Raw genomic sequence first — 17,455 nt, forward strand, 5'->3', positions numbered from 1 at the left:
AGATGCCTACAAAATTTATCAGAGCAGTAAATTAGAATCCATCCAATCAGACCTCATTATTAGTTTGTTTCTCTTTCTGAAAGTTCAAATTTAACTGCCACAAAAATAATTTAGTATTTACTCTATACTTAGTTTACAAAACGTTTTCCTTTAGTGGCTTTCCATGCAAAAGGCACTAGTATACATATTTTACAGATAGGCAATCTAAGCTAGTAAGGAGTACAGTCTGCCAGGATCGTCTCACTGGTTCGTAGTGCAACAGGAAGTAACGTTCACTTCTGAGTATATGCACAGTTCTTATCCAGAGAAAATGCACTTTTAAAAACTTGTGAGTATATGTTGGAATCATTTTCTTGTTCCATTTGACCCTGAAAGTGATGTAGCAAATGTTAGTAAATGGGTGAAAAAAATGGGTCTCGATCAGATTATTTTCTGTGTTCAGAAAACAGGCCTGAGCTGCTCCTTAGACCAAAGGGGAATCAAGGGGTCAGAGCGGCCACTGTGCTCCTCTTGCAGTGGTGAAGACTACCACTCTGCGAGTTGAGGTGAGCATTAGCACTGAAGTAGATCCAGCTGCAGTTTGCTCCGGCCCTGACTCTAGATTCTAGTGAAATGGGGTCAAGACCAGACTGCCTGCACAGATCTCATTAATCTGAAATCTGTGTAGCACTCTTTTGTACCTCCATTATTTCCAGTATGTACTGACTCTTAACCATTTCTCTTCTACTTTTTGGACCTTTTTCAGAGGCTGTATTAGGATGAGTATGTATTTTCACCATATTTTTGCCCTAAGGAAGGTGCTGGCTTTATATTATTAAGCACAATTGCATCTTACCAGGTTGAGGCTTTTCTGCCTACATTAACGTAACACTGAGGTGCAAGAACCATTTGAATCTAATCCTATATAAGTGTGGGGTAAAATGCACTTCATCCTTTATTTTATTTTTTTAATGTTTTCATCTCCCCAACCCCCTGTGCTGCAGAACATCATTAAGGCAGATCCCTTTGCTATCAGTCTTCTCAGAGTCTGCCTGTGTGGGGCCGGTTTGGTCCCGTGAGCTGCGGCTCTCCCTCCTAGCCTGGCAGGGTAGCACTGCTAGCCTGTGGAGCAGCCTAGGGGCTGGCACACAGCTTCACTTGGGTTTGACAGCCGTACTATAGACTATTCTTCCTCCACACAACCTCAGGGACATAAAAGTCTAATTTTTGTACATACCAACTTAACACAAATGCTTTCCTTTTGGATGGAGAAAAGTTCTTGGGAAGTCTGCGCAAGATGGGTCGGTGTTTTGATCATTGCTGTTGTGCCCCTAGTGTGGTTTCATTCTGGAGGTTTGGCCCTTTTTAATGATCTGATTCCAAAAGTAAGCTAGACCTATGCAGTGGTCTTGTGAACGTGTGTGTGCCTGCCTGTGTTATCACCCAGCATTGATGGAAGGACAGAAGCTTCAGAAATGATTGAAAATAGGCTGCTGTGAGCAGGAAAGCAGTTATGTGTGCCCTGACAGTGGGAAGAGCTGCAGTGTGAGCTGGGAGCCTCCCAGCCCTCAAAGCAGTCAGCTGTGAGACTTCAGAAGTTTTAGTACTCAGACAAGTTTGACTTTAAAGGTTTTTGAGTGAAGAACAAAAGTGTGTACATGAAAGAGAGAGAGAAAGAGAGGATTTCCAGGCAGGTAAAGCTCAAGGAAATAGAGATGAATACAAAATGCATGGGGCTGACTCTGGTTAATATGCAATTCTAATAATAAATCAGCATCTTAAATTCAACGGATGGAGTACTGTTTTCTGTACATGTTTTTTTTTTCACTGTTTTAGACTTTAGTATCAGTTCTTTTAATCTGTTTTGTAACTCAAAGAAACGGGTGCACTCCACACAAGGAATGTTCCTTGTGTTACAAGTCAGTGGTTGGGTTTGGGGTTTTTTGTTGTTTTTTTTGTTTTGTTTTGTTTTGTTTTTTTCCCTTTAAAAAGATGTATGATGTATATCTCTGAAAAAGCAACAAAGGAAATCTAACTGTTGCTTTGAATAGTTTGAAAGGATGGTAATAGGAAACATGTAGCTTGTCAATGATGGTGTATTTCCTAATATGCTCTTACATTTGAGGTCACTGTGGTTTAACAAATAAAGCCTGATAGAGCAACAGCATTCTGCCTGGCTGTGTTACGGAATATAGGAGTGCTCCAGCTAAATGCCGCCGCTTCTAATTATGGTGGCTTTCATAGATGACAGCTTTTCATCTAGGCCTACCTTGTGGCTTTCAATGCCTTTTAAAAAGACTCAAACTACATGGAATGTTCTACTATAGTACTGTCTTTAAGGCCATATACATTACAATAATTTAAAAACATAAATGAACGTGCACTGCTTTTTTTGTTGTATGTTGGAGCATGAGAGGCTGGGTTTTAAACGTAGCATCTTTCAATCTGTAGTAATGATTCTGTGCATGGAATGAGTGTGTATGATTTAGTTCTCTGGAAGCACTCAAGCTGCTATACTAAGCTACAGTCCAGACCTCAGTATTTGCTAATGTTGAATTAGTCTTACACTTGGCAGCTGATGCTATTCAGAGACTCAAGAGTGTATTTGCGGTCAGCTGTGGCTCTCGTCTGGTGTCACTTCTCTGGCTATAAAGGCAAAGCCAGTGCGCTACGTTGAGAATTCACCTGCATCTGGATGGCAAAGTTCTTTGTGCTGTAGTACGTGAGGCTTTGAAGCACTTTGAGATTTGCTGTCTGATGCATCTTGGCGAATGAACAGCAATGCACTGGCACCAGCTCACAGGCTTGTTTTACTGGAGTGAGTGAAAATCTGGGAGTTCTCAAAGTATGAAATCCTAGTCCTCAGGCATATGAGCAAAGGGAGTTTGGGGCAATCTTTTAAAGTAGTTCTTTTCATAGTGTTGGTTGCTTCTTCCAGGTATATAAATGCAGCAATGTCCTGCAAATAAATCCATTTTTAAGAACTTCCTTCTGGTCAAAGGGTTTTTATAATTTCATGATGGATTTTCCATGTTTGCGTTTTTGGGAAAACCACTGTCTGCTTCCTTTATGTTTCATAAGTGATGACTGGGTTTATACTGCTAGTGAGTATAATGGGGGAAAGAAAATCTCCTTACCAGACTCGAGTCAAGACATGGCTCTGTTATAAAGTCTGCTATAAGCTGCCCTAGGCAAAAGCAGCGAGATGCATCTGTCCCACTGCCAGGATGATCTATGTAATGTTGAATACTGAGACATTGTTTAGATTTGTCCCATTCAAGCCTGTTAATTTGTGAATGTCTGTTCTTAGTTACACTAGTACTTGGGCAGCACTGGGCAGATAGTGAGTGAGTGAGGCAGATAGAAAGGAATAAATGTAAAATATAGCGAACTCCCAAACTTCTACAGTTAATATTTTTAGTGAATGCATCACTGTTTCTTTGTGTTCACCGCCTGCTGTTTTTACTCCTCTTTCTCTTCACGCCCGATATTTTTCTCCCATCTGTCCTTTTCTCCTTGGCTATAAGGACAGGACAGAAGTACTGCCTCCTAAGTCTTCATCTTCTCAGAGCTTGTATTAAAGCAACCTCATTGCTCCATTCCTGCCCGGAAGTATGTATGTGTTCTTGTTTCTTTATCATTTCCTCTTCCCCCATTCTGTCTGTGCTGTGTGTATAGAGATATATAATGTGCTGTCTCTGGTGATCTAAGGTATGAAATAGTCACTGTTGGTCCATACGTATATATACACATATATATGTTGGATGCCTAGTACCTTTTGCTGTACAAGATTCTTTGTGTTGTCTTTTTATGATGTGAAATAGCACATTCTTCATTGTAACTGGCCCTTCAAACTCTGTAAGGAAGCTTTTAAACAAAAAAAAACCCCAACAGTTTATTCATGAAATTCTGTTAGGATCAGCTGCGCTTTGAACTGTTAAAAACTGTCATTTCTGTTGAATGTTTTCCTCGGGAGATATTTTGAGTATGTTAAAATAATATCTAGAGAGAAAAAGTAGCAAGAATAGCATCTGCTATACTTGGAGGGTCTGAGAACATGGATCTGAGTCCATCTGCTGCAGGTCACTGCCTTCCTCTCCTGACCTGCCGGCTGCCATGTGAAAAGCTCATGGTACAGACTACTGCTGGAGGAGGGGAGGAAGCAAGTGTTATTGTTAATGGTTTACTGTTTTCTTTTACCAGAACCAGCCTTGGAAATTTTTACCAAAATTCCCCTTAGAACAGATGACTTTGCAATTAATACAATCTTTTTTTTTTTCCTCCCTCAAGTTAGGAAATAGCAGTGTGTGTGCAACTCAGTTCATGTCACCTCTGCAAGTACTTTATGATGGAGCCTTTGGATTTTAATACCCTTAACAACAAACTATTTTTTTCCCTAAAATATAGTTTTCTCTTTTAGTGCGTAGGTTAGACAGGAGACTAAGCATTGCTTTGTCTGTGCTGCTAACACATGCCCTGTACATCGAGCAGACTGAGTATGCTAAGTTCATCCACACTACCTACTGGATGTTAAAAAACCACCACACTTGCTGCTCAGATTCAGAGCTCTCACAAGACATGATAATGGCTTTAGTTTATGTGAAGACTGCAGCAGGTTAGTAGGGAGCTATTTGTTCTCCATGCCCTTATTGGATAGGGCAAGAAGTGCTGGCCTTAAAATTGCAGCAGGGAAGATTCGGATAAAGTTTTTGGCAAAACTTCCCAAAGGCAAAGACAGTAAAGGGCTGAGATAGTTTGTGTGCAGAGACCATACATTTTTGGAATTCTTTAACAGATTAGATAAATATCTGTCAGGGACCAAGTATTGATTCATATCTTGAACATTGCCCTTTCCAATGCAACAAATTAGAGCTTTGTGTGTAAAAGAGCTCAGCTGGAGATAAGTGATGTTGAAGTGAGCTGGCATGGAACCAGCCAGGGTTGTGCCTAGTACATCCAGACTGGTTGGAGGAAAGATTGGATTTATACTAAGACACAATGCAAAAACTTAATCTTCATCCCCAGTACCGCTCCAGAGCTTTATCTAACCTGTGCCTGCCAACATGCTTGCATGCAAGTGCTGTGATGGAAGGAGAGTCTGTCTTGGACCTGTGCTTGATTGATTAACTTTTTAATATCTTTTAGGTTCTGGCTGCTGTAAATCTGTGTTTTCCAAATCTTGAAAGTTTGGTTGTAAACATTTGTTTCAATATAATATTTTTTTCAGTATGTGTTGCCACATAGCTGATAAGGTTTGATATTCTGTAGTATTTGCAGAGTATTCTTCCCAGACAGTTCCACTAATTTCAGACCATGCTGTTGAGTCCAGTGGATGTAACCGAAGCAGAAGGTTTTGCCCAACAGCAATAAAGGTTGTAAAGTGACCATAATCCCAATCATGAGGTGTGCTTTTAAAATAATGAACAACCATGAGTAGTTTAACCCTTACTTTCTTATTTGTTTATTGTTGTTTTTCCATTCTGTTATCAACAATGAGGAAGATGCTTTCCATAAAAATCTGTTTATCTTATTAAGATGGAGAGGGTAAAATGAGTCAGTAAATGAGAATGACAATTTTATGTCTCCAAGTCTTACCCCAATATTGCTTTTTGAACAAGCTTTACTTTGAGTTTCTAGCTGCAAGTGTAAACTAGCCAGTAATTCCCACAGCCCACAGTGTAGCTGTATGAAGGAAGTCAAATTCTAGTCCAGGTCTGCAGTTTTTCCATGTGAATCTGCCTTCTTTTGGGGATGCTCTGGAGCCACCACAGTGCGTGTGTATGAGTTGATGTGAAGGTTTGCTGGAAGACTGACCGTGGAAGCAAAAAACTGTTCATACGTTTATTTGTTTGCTAGCATGCTTTAGTACTCAGGCACTTAACTGAAAAACAGCAGCAGGTAAACCAAAAGTTGAGCAGAAAGAGCTGAAAGATACTGAAAGTCATACAGTAGGGAGAAGTGCAGGAGAAAAAAAGTGAAAACACAATTTTGTCAACTGCTCTTTGATATTTTTCTCTAAGCCCAGCTCTGGGAGTGATGTGGTTACATTAAAACTTGTGACTTCTTGAAAATCTTTGTGTTTGGAGGCTGAAAATTCAGAAGGCAAATAGAAAGAATGGCAAACGTTGATTCTGTAATGTGGGATTATTTTTAGGCTTGTTCTCATTACATTTTAGGGAACCTGCCCTATTGTATTTTGAGCCCTTGGCTATACTGATTATTTTGATGATGTTATAAAAGTGAATGTGCTTAAAAGCAATAGATTTTGAAATGGAAAATGTTGGGTTTAAGTCAAAAGATGCATTACTGGAAAGGTGTGGCTTATATGGCGTATATGGCAGCGGGGTTGGAACTAGATGATCTTCAAAGTCCCTTCCAACCTAAACTGTTCTATGATTCTGTATTCCTAGTAAGCTGCACGGTGTGGGGAGAGTCCATTTCGTCAAGGGCTATACGTATCTGGGATGTAAAGAAAGGCATACTTAAAATATCGTTGTGGGGAGGAGAGGCCAAAGGTATTCCTTCACTTCTTAAAGGAGGCTGGGGCCCCTCTTAGCGTGCAGATTCACAGCTTAATTAGGAGTTCAGGTTTTAGGCCATTCATCACAGGTTTCAAAATGACTTTCTTCCTTTTTCCACCTGTCATGCACACGGCTGTTCAGTTAGACACTTGGCATGGTAGGTGCATGCGTACTTCCCTGTACAGCCTGTGAAGTTGTGCTATACACTGTGGGCAGGATGATTCCCAGATCAAGACCTTTAGCAAATGGCAGCAGCTTCTGTGCGTGTTGAACTCGGAGGGCTGACCTAACTGATACCGCGAGCTGGGGAAAGGCTTGTTCACTTGCTGGAAAGGGTCTGCTACACTGTGGTGTTTCCCACCCCATTTCTCTGATCGATTCTCTCTCGCAGGCAGGAATGGCATCTCCTGAAAATCCTGAACAGTTGATCATCGCCCTGGAACCCGAGGCTGCCTCTATCTACTGCCGAAAGCTCCGCCTGCACCAGATGATAGACCTGAGTAGTAGGGCACCTGTCAATGGCTATAGCCCAAGTGACACTATTGGAACTGGATTTACACAGGGTACTACTTCTAATAACTCACTTCTTTAGGTTCTTGTGCTTACATTTGCTTTGTCCATGAGGGCTGTTTTCTTACCGTTTCTTCTTGACTTTGTTCTCTTGAAATGTTTTGGGTTAGCATCAGTTTGCTTTAATAAACTGTTTCACTGTTTGCTGTAATTAAACTAGTTTAGGCATTGATCCAGCAGACGTGTTTGAACGCACTTGAATTTTAGCACACGGGTGACTTCGTTGCCTTGCCTTTACTAGGCTGTTGTGCAAGTCTTTTAGGAGAGGCACAGTATTTTTCTGCCTTAATTAAAATCAGTACTTCATGTTGGATCTTTTTTAAAATTTAATTTGTTGGAAACAATTATGTGTTCGATTAGCCGCATTACGGAAACAATGTTAAATAACTAGATCTGCAATGAGACTTTTAGTCTGAAGTTTTGGTAAATACTTTTTAATGTCATCTTTATGAAATATCATTAATTATTTTCAACACTTGAGGGAATACAAAGTACTGGAATACAGCAATGAATTTACTTACAAAAGAGCAACTGGATATGGCACTTCTGATTTTTTGACCTAGGATCTCTTGCTAATGTCAATGTTTGAAGACTGACTTACAATGAGGGACAAAGATTGGACCACAGTGTAAGTCACTTCCCAAAAGGTCCTTTGTCACCAAGGATTTTTAAGCTTGGTATCCTGCCTGGGATTGGAGGAAAATAAATAAATAAAAAGAAAACCAAACAAAAAAACAAAAGGAGGAAATCGAAGCAGAAAGGTGTGACTGCTGCAAAATGCATCAGATTTCCCATCTGTGTGAATTGTAACAGTTGCACTGGTATCGGTGCTAGTGTGTCATTCCATCCCAGAAGGAATTTTTCAGAAGAATTTGTATTTTATCACATTTACTAGGTCAATACAGTACAGGCAAAAGGAAGATTAAGATAGTAAAGCTATTCCTGTAGTTACTGGAGGGTATTTTTTTTTTTTTCTTCAGTTAGGCAGAGTCACTACATCATTTTCTCATATCCGTGCCCCTCCTAGCCAGCACTTGTCAGATGTGTTCAGTGTTATGGAGGCCCATGCAGAGCACAGGACACAGTCCCTTCAGGGGCCCCTTGCCTTCTGTCCCCCTCATTCATGTCCTGAACCATTCCAGTTCCATGTGATTTTATATGAACTTACTTTCAGGCTACACAGGGATTTGCCTCTGGGAAAATAATAAAAGAAAAACATTTCTCTGGTTAAAGTTTTGAAGCTGGGCGGGATCTGGCAGATCATGGATTTCTGCTAATGGGCTTATACTTGGACGAGGGGGTACCATTCTCCTTCTTGACTTTGTATGGTAAAAGCTATTGGGGATGAGAAAGGTTTCATGTCAAAATTAATGAAAACAAAGTTGGGAGTGAATTAATGTGGGGTTAGAATTAAAATTTCATAAAGGCGTGGCAGGCACCCAAGACAAGTTGAGAACAGATTAAGGAGAAAAACCCTTTAAATATAAACAGAAAGAAGCACTCCAAGGACCATATTATTGCTATGAAGTCAAAACAAAATTTTTACTGTTCGCAGTAGCCAGGATAACCTTACTTCAGTCGTAGTTAAAGACTGTCTCTTGTGTTCACTTTTAGCCCACAGAAGTGAATGAAAGGACTCCCATTGACTTCTGTGGGCTCTGTGTCAGGCCCCTGCTTGGACCTAGTGCTTGTTCTGTCATTGAATGCTTCGTCGTTTAAGCTCTCGCTGTGTGCTTCTAAGTCAGCACAGCAAGGCTGATGCAGCTTGTCTGCATCGCGGGGTCTTTATGGGCAGGGTAGGGGTGCAAGTGGAGTGGTCTTTTTCTGATGATAGGCATCATAGAAACAAGAAGCAAAACCCATTCAGTGATTTGCATGCCGATTTGTTTCATAAAGGATGATATTTTCATGCATGGCAGGATGCCTCTCTTCTGTAGTGTTTTGTAGAAGTGCCTTTGAAGGTGAATGAAGGTTACACAAGGAATGATTTTTTTTTTTGTTTTTGATCATTCAGTTGTAGAGGTTGATTTAAAGCATAATAGCAAAGGCTCTCACTACTCTGCTTTCTCTTCACAGACTGTTCTGAATCTTTTAAATGTCTAAGTAGCAATTAAGTCTTGTAAGTTAACTGTTACAATAGTCTTGCTAGATTATGCTTAATTTTTAATTGGTGTATATTTAAAATATTATAAGGGTCAGATTTGATCACTGTGGCCTTAAGAAGTTATAAATCTGAGAAGCTGCTTGTTTTGAGACAGACCGTCATCCTGAAAGGCTCAGGAGGCATCTTTGCCCAAATACCCACAATCAGCAGTGGCTTTTGGAAAGGTGGGGATAGTCTCCTTGGCCCCAGGCGGCACAGTCGGTCTGGCAGCGGGCCGGGGCTGCCGCCTGGCGGCACAGGCTGTGCCAAGCACGGCTGGCTGCCAGCCTGCCCAGTTCCAGGCAGCGCTTAAAAAAAAAAAAAAAAACGGAATATAAAAAAATAACTAAACCAGACTTGTTTATAGCTTTCATGTTAGGTTATTGCTTTTAATCCAGTTAGTCTTAAGGAAGATCAGTGTGGCTGAAAAATGTTTTTCCTTCTTTCTAGGAACAACTTTACCATGTTCTTTTTTCTAATGTGATAATTTTTGTTTGTTATGAAGTGATACGTACAGATCTGTCAGCCTGCTTGCACTTGCTTCCTGCAGCTTATGATGTCAACTTTTTCATGCTTTCCTATACTCAGTGATTTTTTTTCTCTGTCAATGACTAGCTAAGGAACACGTCCGTCGTAACCGACAGAGTCGTACCTTTTTGGTGGAAAATGTCATAGGAGAGATCTGGTCCGAACTGGAGGAAGGTAGTGTCCTTTCTTGCGTAAACTTTGCTCTCACTGGTTTTATAATGTGGGCCAACATTGTGTTTCCCCACAAATGTGCTGTGCGCTGCATTGTTCTCACAGTAATTATAAATAGGAACAGAAAAAAACCCCAAGTTTATGTGCTGCTCTTAGTTACTAAGGCTGAACTGCAATTCTGTATGCTCTAGCAAAATATGGTTTGTTAAGGACATAGTAGAAAGGAATCTAGCTTTTAAAATGCAACCAGCATATTTTCCTCAGAATAGACCCCGTAAATATGCCATAGTATTAATTTGGGAGCACACTAGAGAGTACACCAGCAGCATGAGGAATTCCATTAATCTGTTCTTCATCTATGCTAAATCAGTAGCCTTTGACATCTGAATTTCATATTTGTTGTCAGTGGTTTCATTATAATGACTAAAAAAGATCAAGTCTTCAGCAGAGACATTCATGACTTTCTGTAATTCATTATCTCTCATGATGATAATGCTCCTGAGAAGCTTTCATTGCAATATGCTGGTGTGATAACATTAATGTAAATGCCATTTGCCTATTCCTTTGGCAAACTAGGTGACCGTTACATCGTTGTGGACAGTGGAGGAGGCACAGTGGATATAACTGTGCATCAGATCAGGCTCCCTGAAGGACACCTTAAGGAGCTATACAAGGCAACAGGTAATGTCACTTCCACTGCTTGCTTTATTTATATAACATTTTGACTTGTCAGTGATGGAAATATATGCCTTTATTATTCACTACCTTTCACTAACAGTTCTTCCTGAATTAAGACCATCATTCAAAATTAGTATAAGCTAGCTGCTGTTCAGCAGACGTGGTTAAATCACATAATGCTTCTGATGCTTTTGGATGGTAAACCTCACTTTGGGAGAGTAAGAAACTGCCATCTCCTGTGTTATTCGCCCCCATTCAGGCCATGACCTCCTGCTATGGTCCTGGCCCAACTTCTGCTAGTAGAGTCGTCATCTTCCCGTCCTTTGAGAGGTCACCTGTGTATTGCTGTTCTTTCCAGGTATTCAGGGATGTACTGTGGAGATCTGAATAGCTGAGTGTCACAAGATCCTTGTAAAGTGACTGTTAGCAGAGCAGAAGTTTCCCTAGATTTAAGGTGAATCTTATATATTCCTGTAAGTTCACAGGCAGTGTAACAAGGAGGGTCTACCATCCCCTGGGAAAAATGCACAATGATTGGTCCCCAACAAAGATTTAAAGTGCAGTTCCTTCAATGGTACTCCTTTCCTGAACTCCAGGTCCCCTTTGACTTTGTCCTGTGGCTAAGCTGTTAAGCACATGAGTCAGCCTATTATTTGTTGCTGTGCCTCTATACCAAGTTAATCTTCATCTGTGTGGTTCATCACTGAGCCTTCTCAGTCTTGGTGGCTGTAAGAGTACAAGCTAGTAAGAGCAAACGGGACAGTGTACATCAAGTCTGTGTACTCCTAAGTATGAGTCCAACCCACACCTTCTCATGTGTGGATAAGGAGGCAGTTTCCTCTGCTTCTAATAAAAATGTTTCTGTTTTATAGTGGTAGTGTTACAGTGGCTGTGATGGTATAGGAGTAAAAGTGAAGCAAAGGTAAGATTACGTTCTGTATCAGACCGTTACTTTTAGGAAAGGTACCTTTTTCTGTAGACCTTCTCCCATGACAGTCCTACTAGTGTCTATCTGATGTGTATTTTGTCAACTTGAAACTTAATAAGCTGTTCAGAATATTAAAGCTGTGTTTTGTTTGTGATACAGGTGGGCCATATGGTTCTCTAGGTGTGGACTATGAATTTGAAAAGCTCCTGTGTAAAATATTTGGAGAAGATTTTATCGAGCAATTTAAAATCAAGCGTCCTGCTGCCTGGGTAGATCTGATGATAGCATTTGAGTCCCGTAAACGGGCAGCAGCTCCAGACAGGACCAATCCGCTAAACATCACTCTGCCTTTCTCCTTCATTGACTACTACAAGAAGTTTCGAGGTCACAGTGTAGAACATGCCTTGAGGAAAAGCAAGTGAGTAGAAAATTGCACCCAAATGGATGTAGAATTAACTACTGGTAGCAAAGACAAATAATTAAAATATCCTAATTGCATATAGACTGAAAGATAATAATATAAAAATGAAATATAAGCATGAGAAAATGGGATTGCCTGAAGTGTAATTTCCAGAATGAAAAGTTCTGATCAATCTCTTGCAAAAGCTTTTTTTATACAAGACTTGCAGTTTTCTGGTATTGCTTTCTATGGCTTTATGGCTTTCGTTAGGCCACCACCGCATCGCTTTCCTGAGTTTGGCCATATATTTTGAGTCCCTTATGTGTTAATTAGGAAGGCCTGATCAAATACAGAATTTGATGTTAGTTACCCAGAACCTTAATTTTTAGAGGCTCGGGCCCTGGAAAAAATCCAAGATCTTGAGTGAGAGGTGTAAATATATTCATGGCTTGAGGGAAGTTATCAACAATACCGGATCACTGGTGAAAACCTATACTACTGCACAGAGCTCTGCAAGGGGAAAGCGTTCTTGTTTTGAAGTGATGGCAGGCTTTCTTTTCTGCTAGGATTTTACCAGTTGTATAAATTGCTTGGTAGATAAGGAGACATAATCTCCTCCAGAGATTTAATTAATGATTTTCAGTGTCAAGAAAGCACCCTAAATGACAAGATCATGGACTGCTATAGAAAAGGAAGTGAGCAGAAAGCAGAAGTGGGCATTTTGCGTCCTTTGAAATTATATACTACGGGAGACCTGGAGATTAATGGCATAAAAAAGAATGAACAAGAGAGCCTGCGAATCTGGGACAGAGTGCTTGGGACCGGAGAGCAGAAGATGTGCTATTTAAGACCTGTACCTTGGCCTTCTGCGTTTTTTAATGTAGCATGCAGGCTGAAACTCCTGCACCTCTTCCTAAAGTTATTGGTAAATGTACTTTAAGCCTAAATGACTTGGAATCCGACTCAGAGTTACTTCTTAAATGAGACTGAGGTTCTGAAATCATTGAAAATTTCTGGAAATATTCCCCCTCACAAGACCATCTCCTTCTTCTTAATAGTCTTAATGGTGAATCTTAGAGGGAATGCTAAATGTTCCTGTCAAATAAAATGAAACTAATTGGATAACGGGATAGAAAGAGTATAAATGTGACCTATAATGTGCATGAATGGAAAGGAGACTACTGAGCTACATGGATGTGTCTCAGTATGGAATAACATGATGCCTGTATTCGCTTAACAAATGTTATGCCTCATTAAAAATGCTGTGCTCCCCTCTGCCTCCTGGGGCTTCCCATACTGGCTTGTTTTCCTTGTGTGTTTCCAGTGGCTTTGGCCTGCTGCTGCTATAATCTAAATGTTGCCCTTCTGGGGATGAATCGGTGCTGTTTCAGATGAGCGAGCACCGGATTGACTGCCAGCTGTTTCGGGAAGCAGCTGAGCATTGGTAACTGCAGAAGGCAATCAGGCAAAGAAAACAACAATTAGACAAGCAAAAATAACAATTCTCCCTTGAAATTTTACATTGTTGCAGTTGTTATGGGGCTGGGGTGAGGTGAGGCACTTTCTTCCAAGCAAAATGCATGCAGATGCTGTAAACTCATTTATTTATTTAGTGTGTCTTGTGAGTGCTTGACTGCAATGTTTTAATGCCCTTTCTAACTCTTCTTTTCCAGTGTGGACTTTGTGAAGTGGTCCTCCCAGGGAATGCTGAGGATGAGCCCGGATGCAATGAATGCTCTTTTCAAGCCTACAATTGACCAGATTGTTCAGCACCTTAGTACGTATCTGTGTGTAATTCCACTTTCCAACTGAGCTGAAACCGAAGCTTCGCTTACTCGTTTCAAACCAGTAACAGGAATTAAAGTCAAACGACCCTCTAGTACGCACCAAATGTGGGCAAGGAACTTAGTTCTGAGACTTGTAGTTCTCTACAAAGTAGTTGGGAAAATAATGAAAGTAAGGGGCATCACCTTAACATGTATTCCTACCTAGTTCTAGTACTAGTTATCGAGTGTGATTCAGTCCTGTTACTGCCTAAGCTTCAATTATTCTTTACTTCCAGGGCTGCAAGCATTCAGAAGGCAGTTGTTTCAGGCAACAACTAAATAATGCCAGAGACGTAACTAGTTTCTGATTATTCCTGCTATTAAGACCTCTAGTTCATTTCTCCTCAGTGGAAGGTCACATTTGTTCATGACTGTCCAGATCACTGACATCTCTAAAACACAAATAATAAATGATGTGTCACGGTAAAAGTACTTCCAGGCATGGCTTAAGCAGCACTGAATTTATTTATGTAGTAATGGAAAGTGACATAGGCTTATTGGGAAATCTATTATTTAAAGTCTTCCTGGTGAAACAATAGGTTTGTATCAACTGGAGTATAACATATGTACTGAGCAAAGTATTGCTGTTCTACACATTACAAAGCACTGACTAAATCTTATTTGGAATGGAATATCCAGCTTTGCTCACTGTATGTGAGGAATTATTAGGTAAATTTCAGAGGTCACAGCTTAGACAACTAGTACTGGACAGCTTATATGTAAGCAGGGAGGGGTGGAGCTAGAATTGCAATAGTTGTGACAGATGACTCAGTCATTCTGCCGCAGTTATTTGAACTAAGGCTGAGCCTACAACTGAACTACTTGATTTTCTTGAAAGTAGGGGATTTGGGCTTAAGCTAAGAAGGAACATCTGTGAAAATGTAAGGAGGTATTATTTTGCAGATGGTACTTATTGTGGTTAAGATGACTTCTTAACTTAAGGTGACTTCTCTGGAATGCAATAAAGTGCATCTGAATTGGTTAGGTTTGGGAATATCCAACTGATACTTGAAGTGGCAAGATGATGTCTGTTTCCTTACTACCCATAATATGACTGGCAGGATTTCTTTGCAAGAAATCCCCGTCTCACTTTACTGGTAGAAGCTAAATACAAATTCCGTTTTAAATGCCACTTCAGAAATATTGTATGCTTTCAGGTAAGTTTGCATTCACAGTGAAATACAATATAGAAGAGACTACAGAAGTGGAGCTAGTGCATGCTGAGAGTGGCAGTGTGGGCAGTTTCAGATCTTGTGCATGTGCGTGGGACATTCAGTGTACTCAGACATTAGGGCTTTCACCTGAATTGCCTTGCCACAGTGGATTTTTCCTTATTGAATGGGCTCTGTTTCTCTTTAGGTGATGTGTTTGATAAGCCAGAAGTGACCAATGTCAAGTTTCTGTTCCTGGTGGGTGGCTTCGCTGAATCCCCCTTACTCCAACAAGCTGTCCAGAGCGCTTTTGGTTCAAGATGTCGAGTCATCATTCCTCAGGATGTGGGGCTCACTATCCTCAAAGGAGCGGTTCTCTTTGGTCTAGACCCTGCTGTCATCAAAGTGCGGCGTTCACCTCTCACCTACGGTGTGGGTGTGCTCAATCGGTTTGTGGAAGGGAAGCATCCACCAGAGAAGCTGCTAATCAAAGATGGCACACGCTGGTGCACTGATGTCTTTGACAAATTTATCTCAGCCGACCAGTCTGTAGCCCTTGGAGAAACTGTGACACGCAGTTACACACCTGCCAAACCTTCTCAGTTAGTAATAGTGATCAATATCTATAGCTCAGAACAAGATAATGTCAGCTTCATCACCGAATCTGGAGTGAAAAAGTGTGGCACCCTTCGCTTGGATCTCACGGGAACTGATGCTTCGGTGCCAAGCCGGAGGGAGATCAAAACACTTATGCAGTTTGGGGACACTGAAATCAAAGCCATGGCCATTGATGTTGCCACGTCTAAAAGTGTCAAAGTTGGAATTGATTTCTTAAACTACTAACAGCCTATTTTCCCCACCACAGCCTGTTTGTGAGACTGATCTTCCACTATTCCATTTTTTGACTTTGATATGTCACATAATCAACTTGAATTTCAGCAGGCTATATGAGAACAGCTAGTAAGGTGGGGTATGTCATGTTTGTGCCCTTTGATGACCAAAGACTGGATTTTGAAAGACCCTTAAAATGTTTTGGGAGCAAAAGTTCCAGAGGTAGTAAAAGTTCCCAAGTTACTCAAGCATGCTTAAAGATCTACCTTTATTAAGTAAATACTGATTATCCTTGGTTCCTGAAGATTAGTTAACAAGATATAAAATCATAATCTCTTTCCCTTTTTCTTCTTCTTCCTCTTCCTCCCAAGAAAAACTCACTAACCCACATGGTTGCTGTAGGGGGGGGGGCATATCTGTGAGGGATATCTGTTTAAACAGCACCATCCTCTGGTGATGGGAACAAATTTGTAGTCTATGGTATTCTATTGTTCTTTTGATTTTGCCCCATGCTTTCAAAATTTTAAGTGCTGAAAATCAATGACTTAAAAACATTTTTCTTAAATTCTGAGATCCCACTGAAAAGAAAGTCCTCAGAAATTCCTTAAAATTAATATATAGGAAATATATATATATGGAGCCTAATATGGATTGCTCCAATTTGAAAACAAGGTCTTTATTGTTAAAGCTCTCAGAACTAGCTATTGGATTAAATAGCTAGCATTACCCTCATTATACCTTGGAAAATTATTAAGAACAAAGCTGTTTCCCTTTTGGGTCTTCTAAACTTATTTTTATTAGTCTCCATCTGAAATCATAGAATCACAGAATCGTTGAGGTTGGAGAGGATATGCATTGACTATCTGGTCCAACCTCTCAGCTCTAAGCAGGGTCAGATAGAGCAGGATACTCTGTCTAGTTTTGAATATCTCCAAAGATGGAGATGCCTAAACTGGGCAACCTGTTCCAGTATTTGACAACCCTTGCCACAAAACAGTTTTTTCTTACGTTTAAAAGGGATTTCTGCAGTTTCCGTTTGTGCCCTTCTCTGGATAACTCTGAGAAGTCTAGCTCAGTCTTCTTTACTGTCTTCTATCAGGTGTTTATGCACGTTCCTAGCATCCCCTGAGCCTTCTCGAGTCTAAACAGTCCCAGCTCTTGCAGCCTCTCCTCGCATGACAGATACTCCAATCCCTTAATCACCTTAATGATCCTTCGCTGGACTCAGTCCAGTATGGCCATGTCTCTCTTGTACTGAGAAGCACAGAACTGACCTGGCACTCCAGATGTGGTCTCACCAGGGCTGAATAAAGGGGAACAACCACTTTCCTTGGCCTGCTGGCAATGCTTCTCCTAATGCAGCCCAGGAAGCTCTTGGCATTCTTTGTTGCAAGGGCACATTGCTGGCTCACGCTCAACTTTGTGTCTACCAAGACCCTGAGGTCTTTTGCTGCCAAGCTGCTTCCCAGCCAGTTGGCCCACAGCATATACTGGTACATGGGGTTATTCCTCCCCACGTTCAGAACGTTGTGCTTCCCTTTGTTGAACTTTATGAGGTTCCTGTCTGCACATTTCTCCAGCCTGTCGAGGTCCCTCTGACCCATCTGGTTTATCAAGCACTTCTCCAAGTGATTATAGTTCTTTTCTTGTGAATCCCTGTGTTAAGATTTGGAAGTACAGTTAGATGACGGCTGTTCAGGAAGGTTTAAACAACTTGAAAGAGGGAAAG

At 40.8% G+C, this 17,455-nt stretch overlaps 1 protein-coding gene across 1 annotated transcript in view; it reads left to right on the forward strand.

The window, feature by feature from the left end:
- Positions 1–15,779, forward strand: part of HSPA12A (heat shock protein family A (Hsp70) member 12A) — a gene marked incomplete at its 5' end in the record, with an annotated part of 56,414 nt that extends 40,635 nt beyond the window's left edge. The window contains 6 exons of the mRNA XM_082486398.1: positions 6,892–7,063; positions 9,829–9,915; positions 10,489–10,593; positions 11,678–11,936; positions 13,592–13,695; positions 15,104–15,779. Of these exons, the coding sequence (XP_082342524.1) occupies positions 6,892–7,063; positions 9,829–9,915; positions 10,489–10,593; positions 11,678–11,936; positions 13,592–13,695; positions 15,104–15,738 (1,362 nt within the window). The 3' untranslated portion in view covers positions 15,739–15,779. The remainder of the gene's footprint in view (positions 1–6,891; positions 7,064–9,828; positions 9,916–10,488; positions 10,594–11,677; positions 11,937–13,591; positions 13,696–15,103) is intronic.
- Between the last annotated feature and the right edge of the window lie 1,676 nt (positions 15,780–17,455).

Source organism: Vanellus vanellus, assembly GCF_965231255.1.
Source record: "Vanellus vanellus genome assembly, chromosome: 7".
NCBI lineage: Eukaryota > Metazoa > Chordata > Aves > Charadriiformes > Charadriidae > Vanellus > Vanellus vanellus.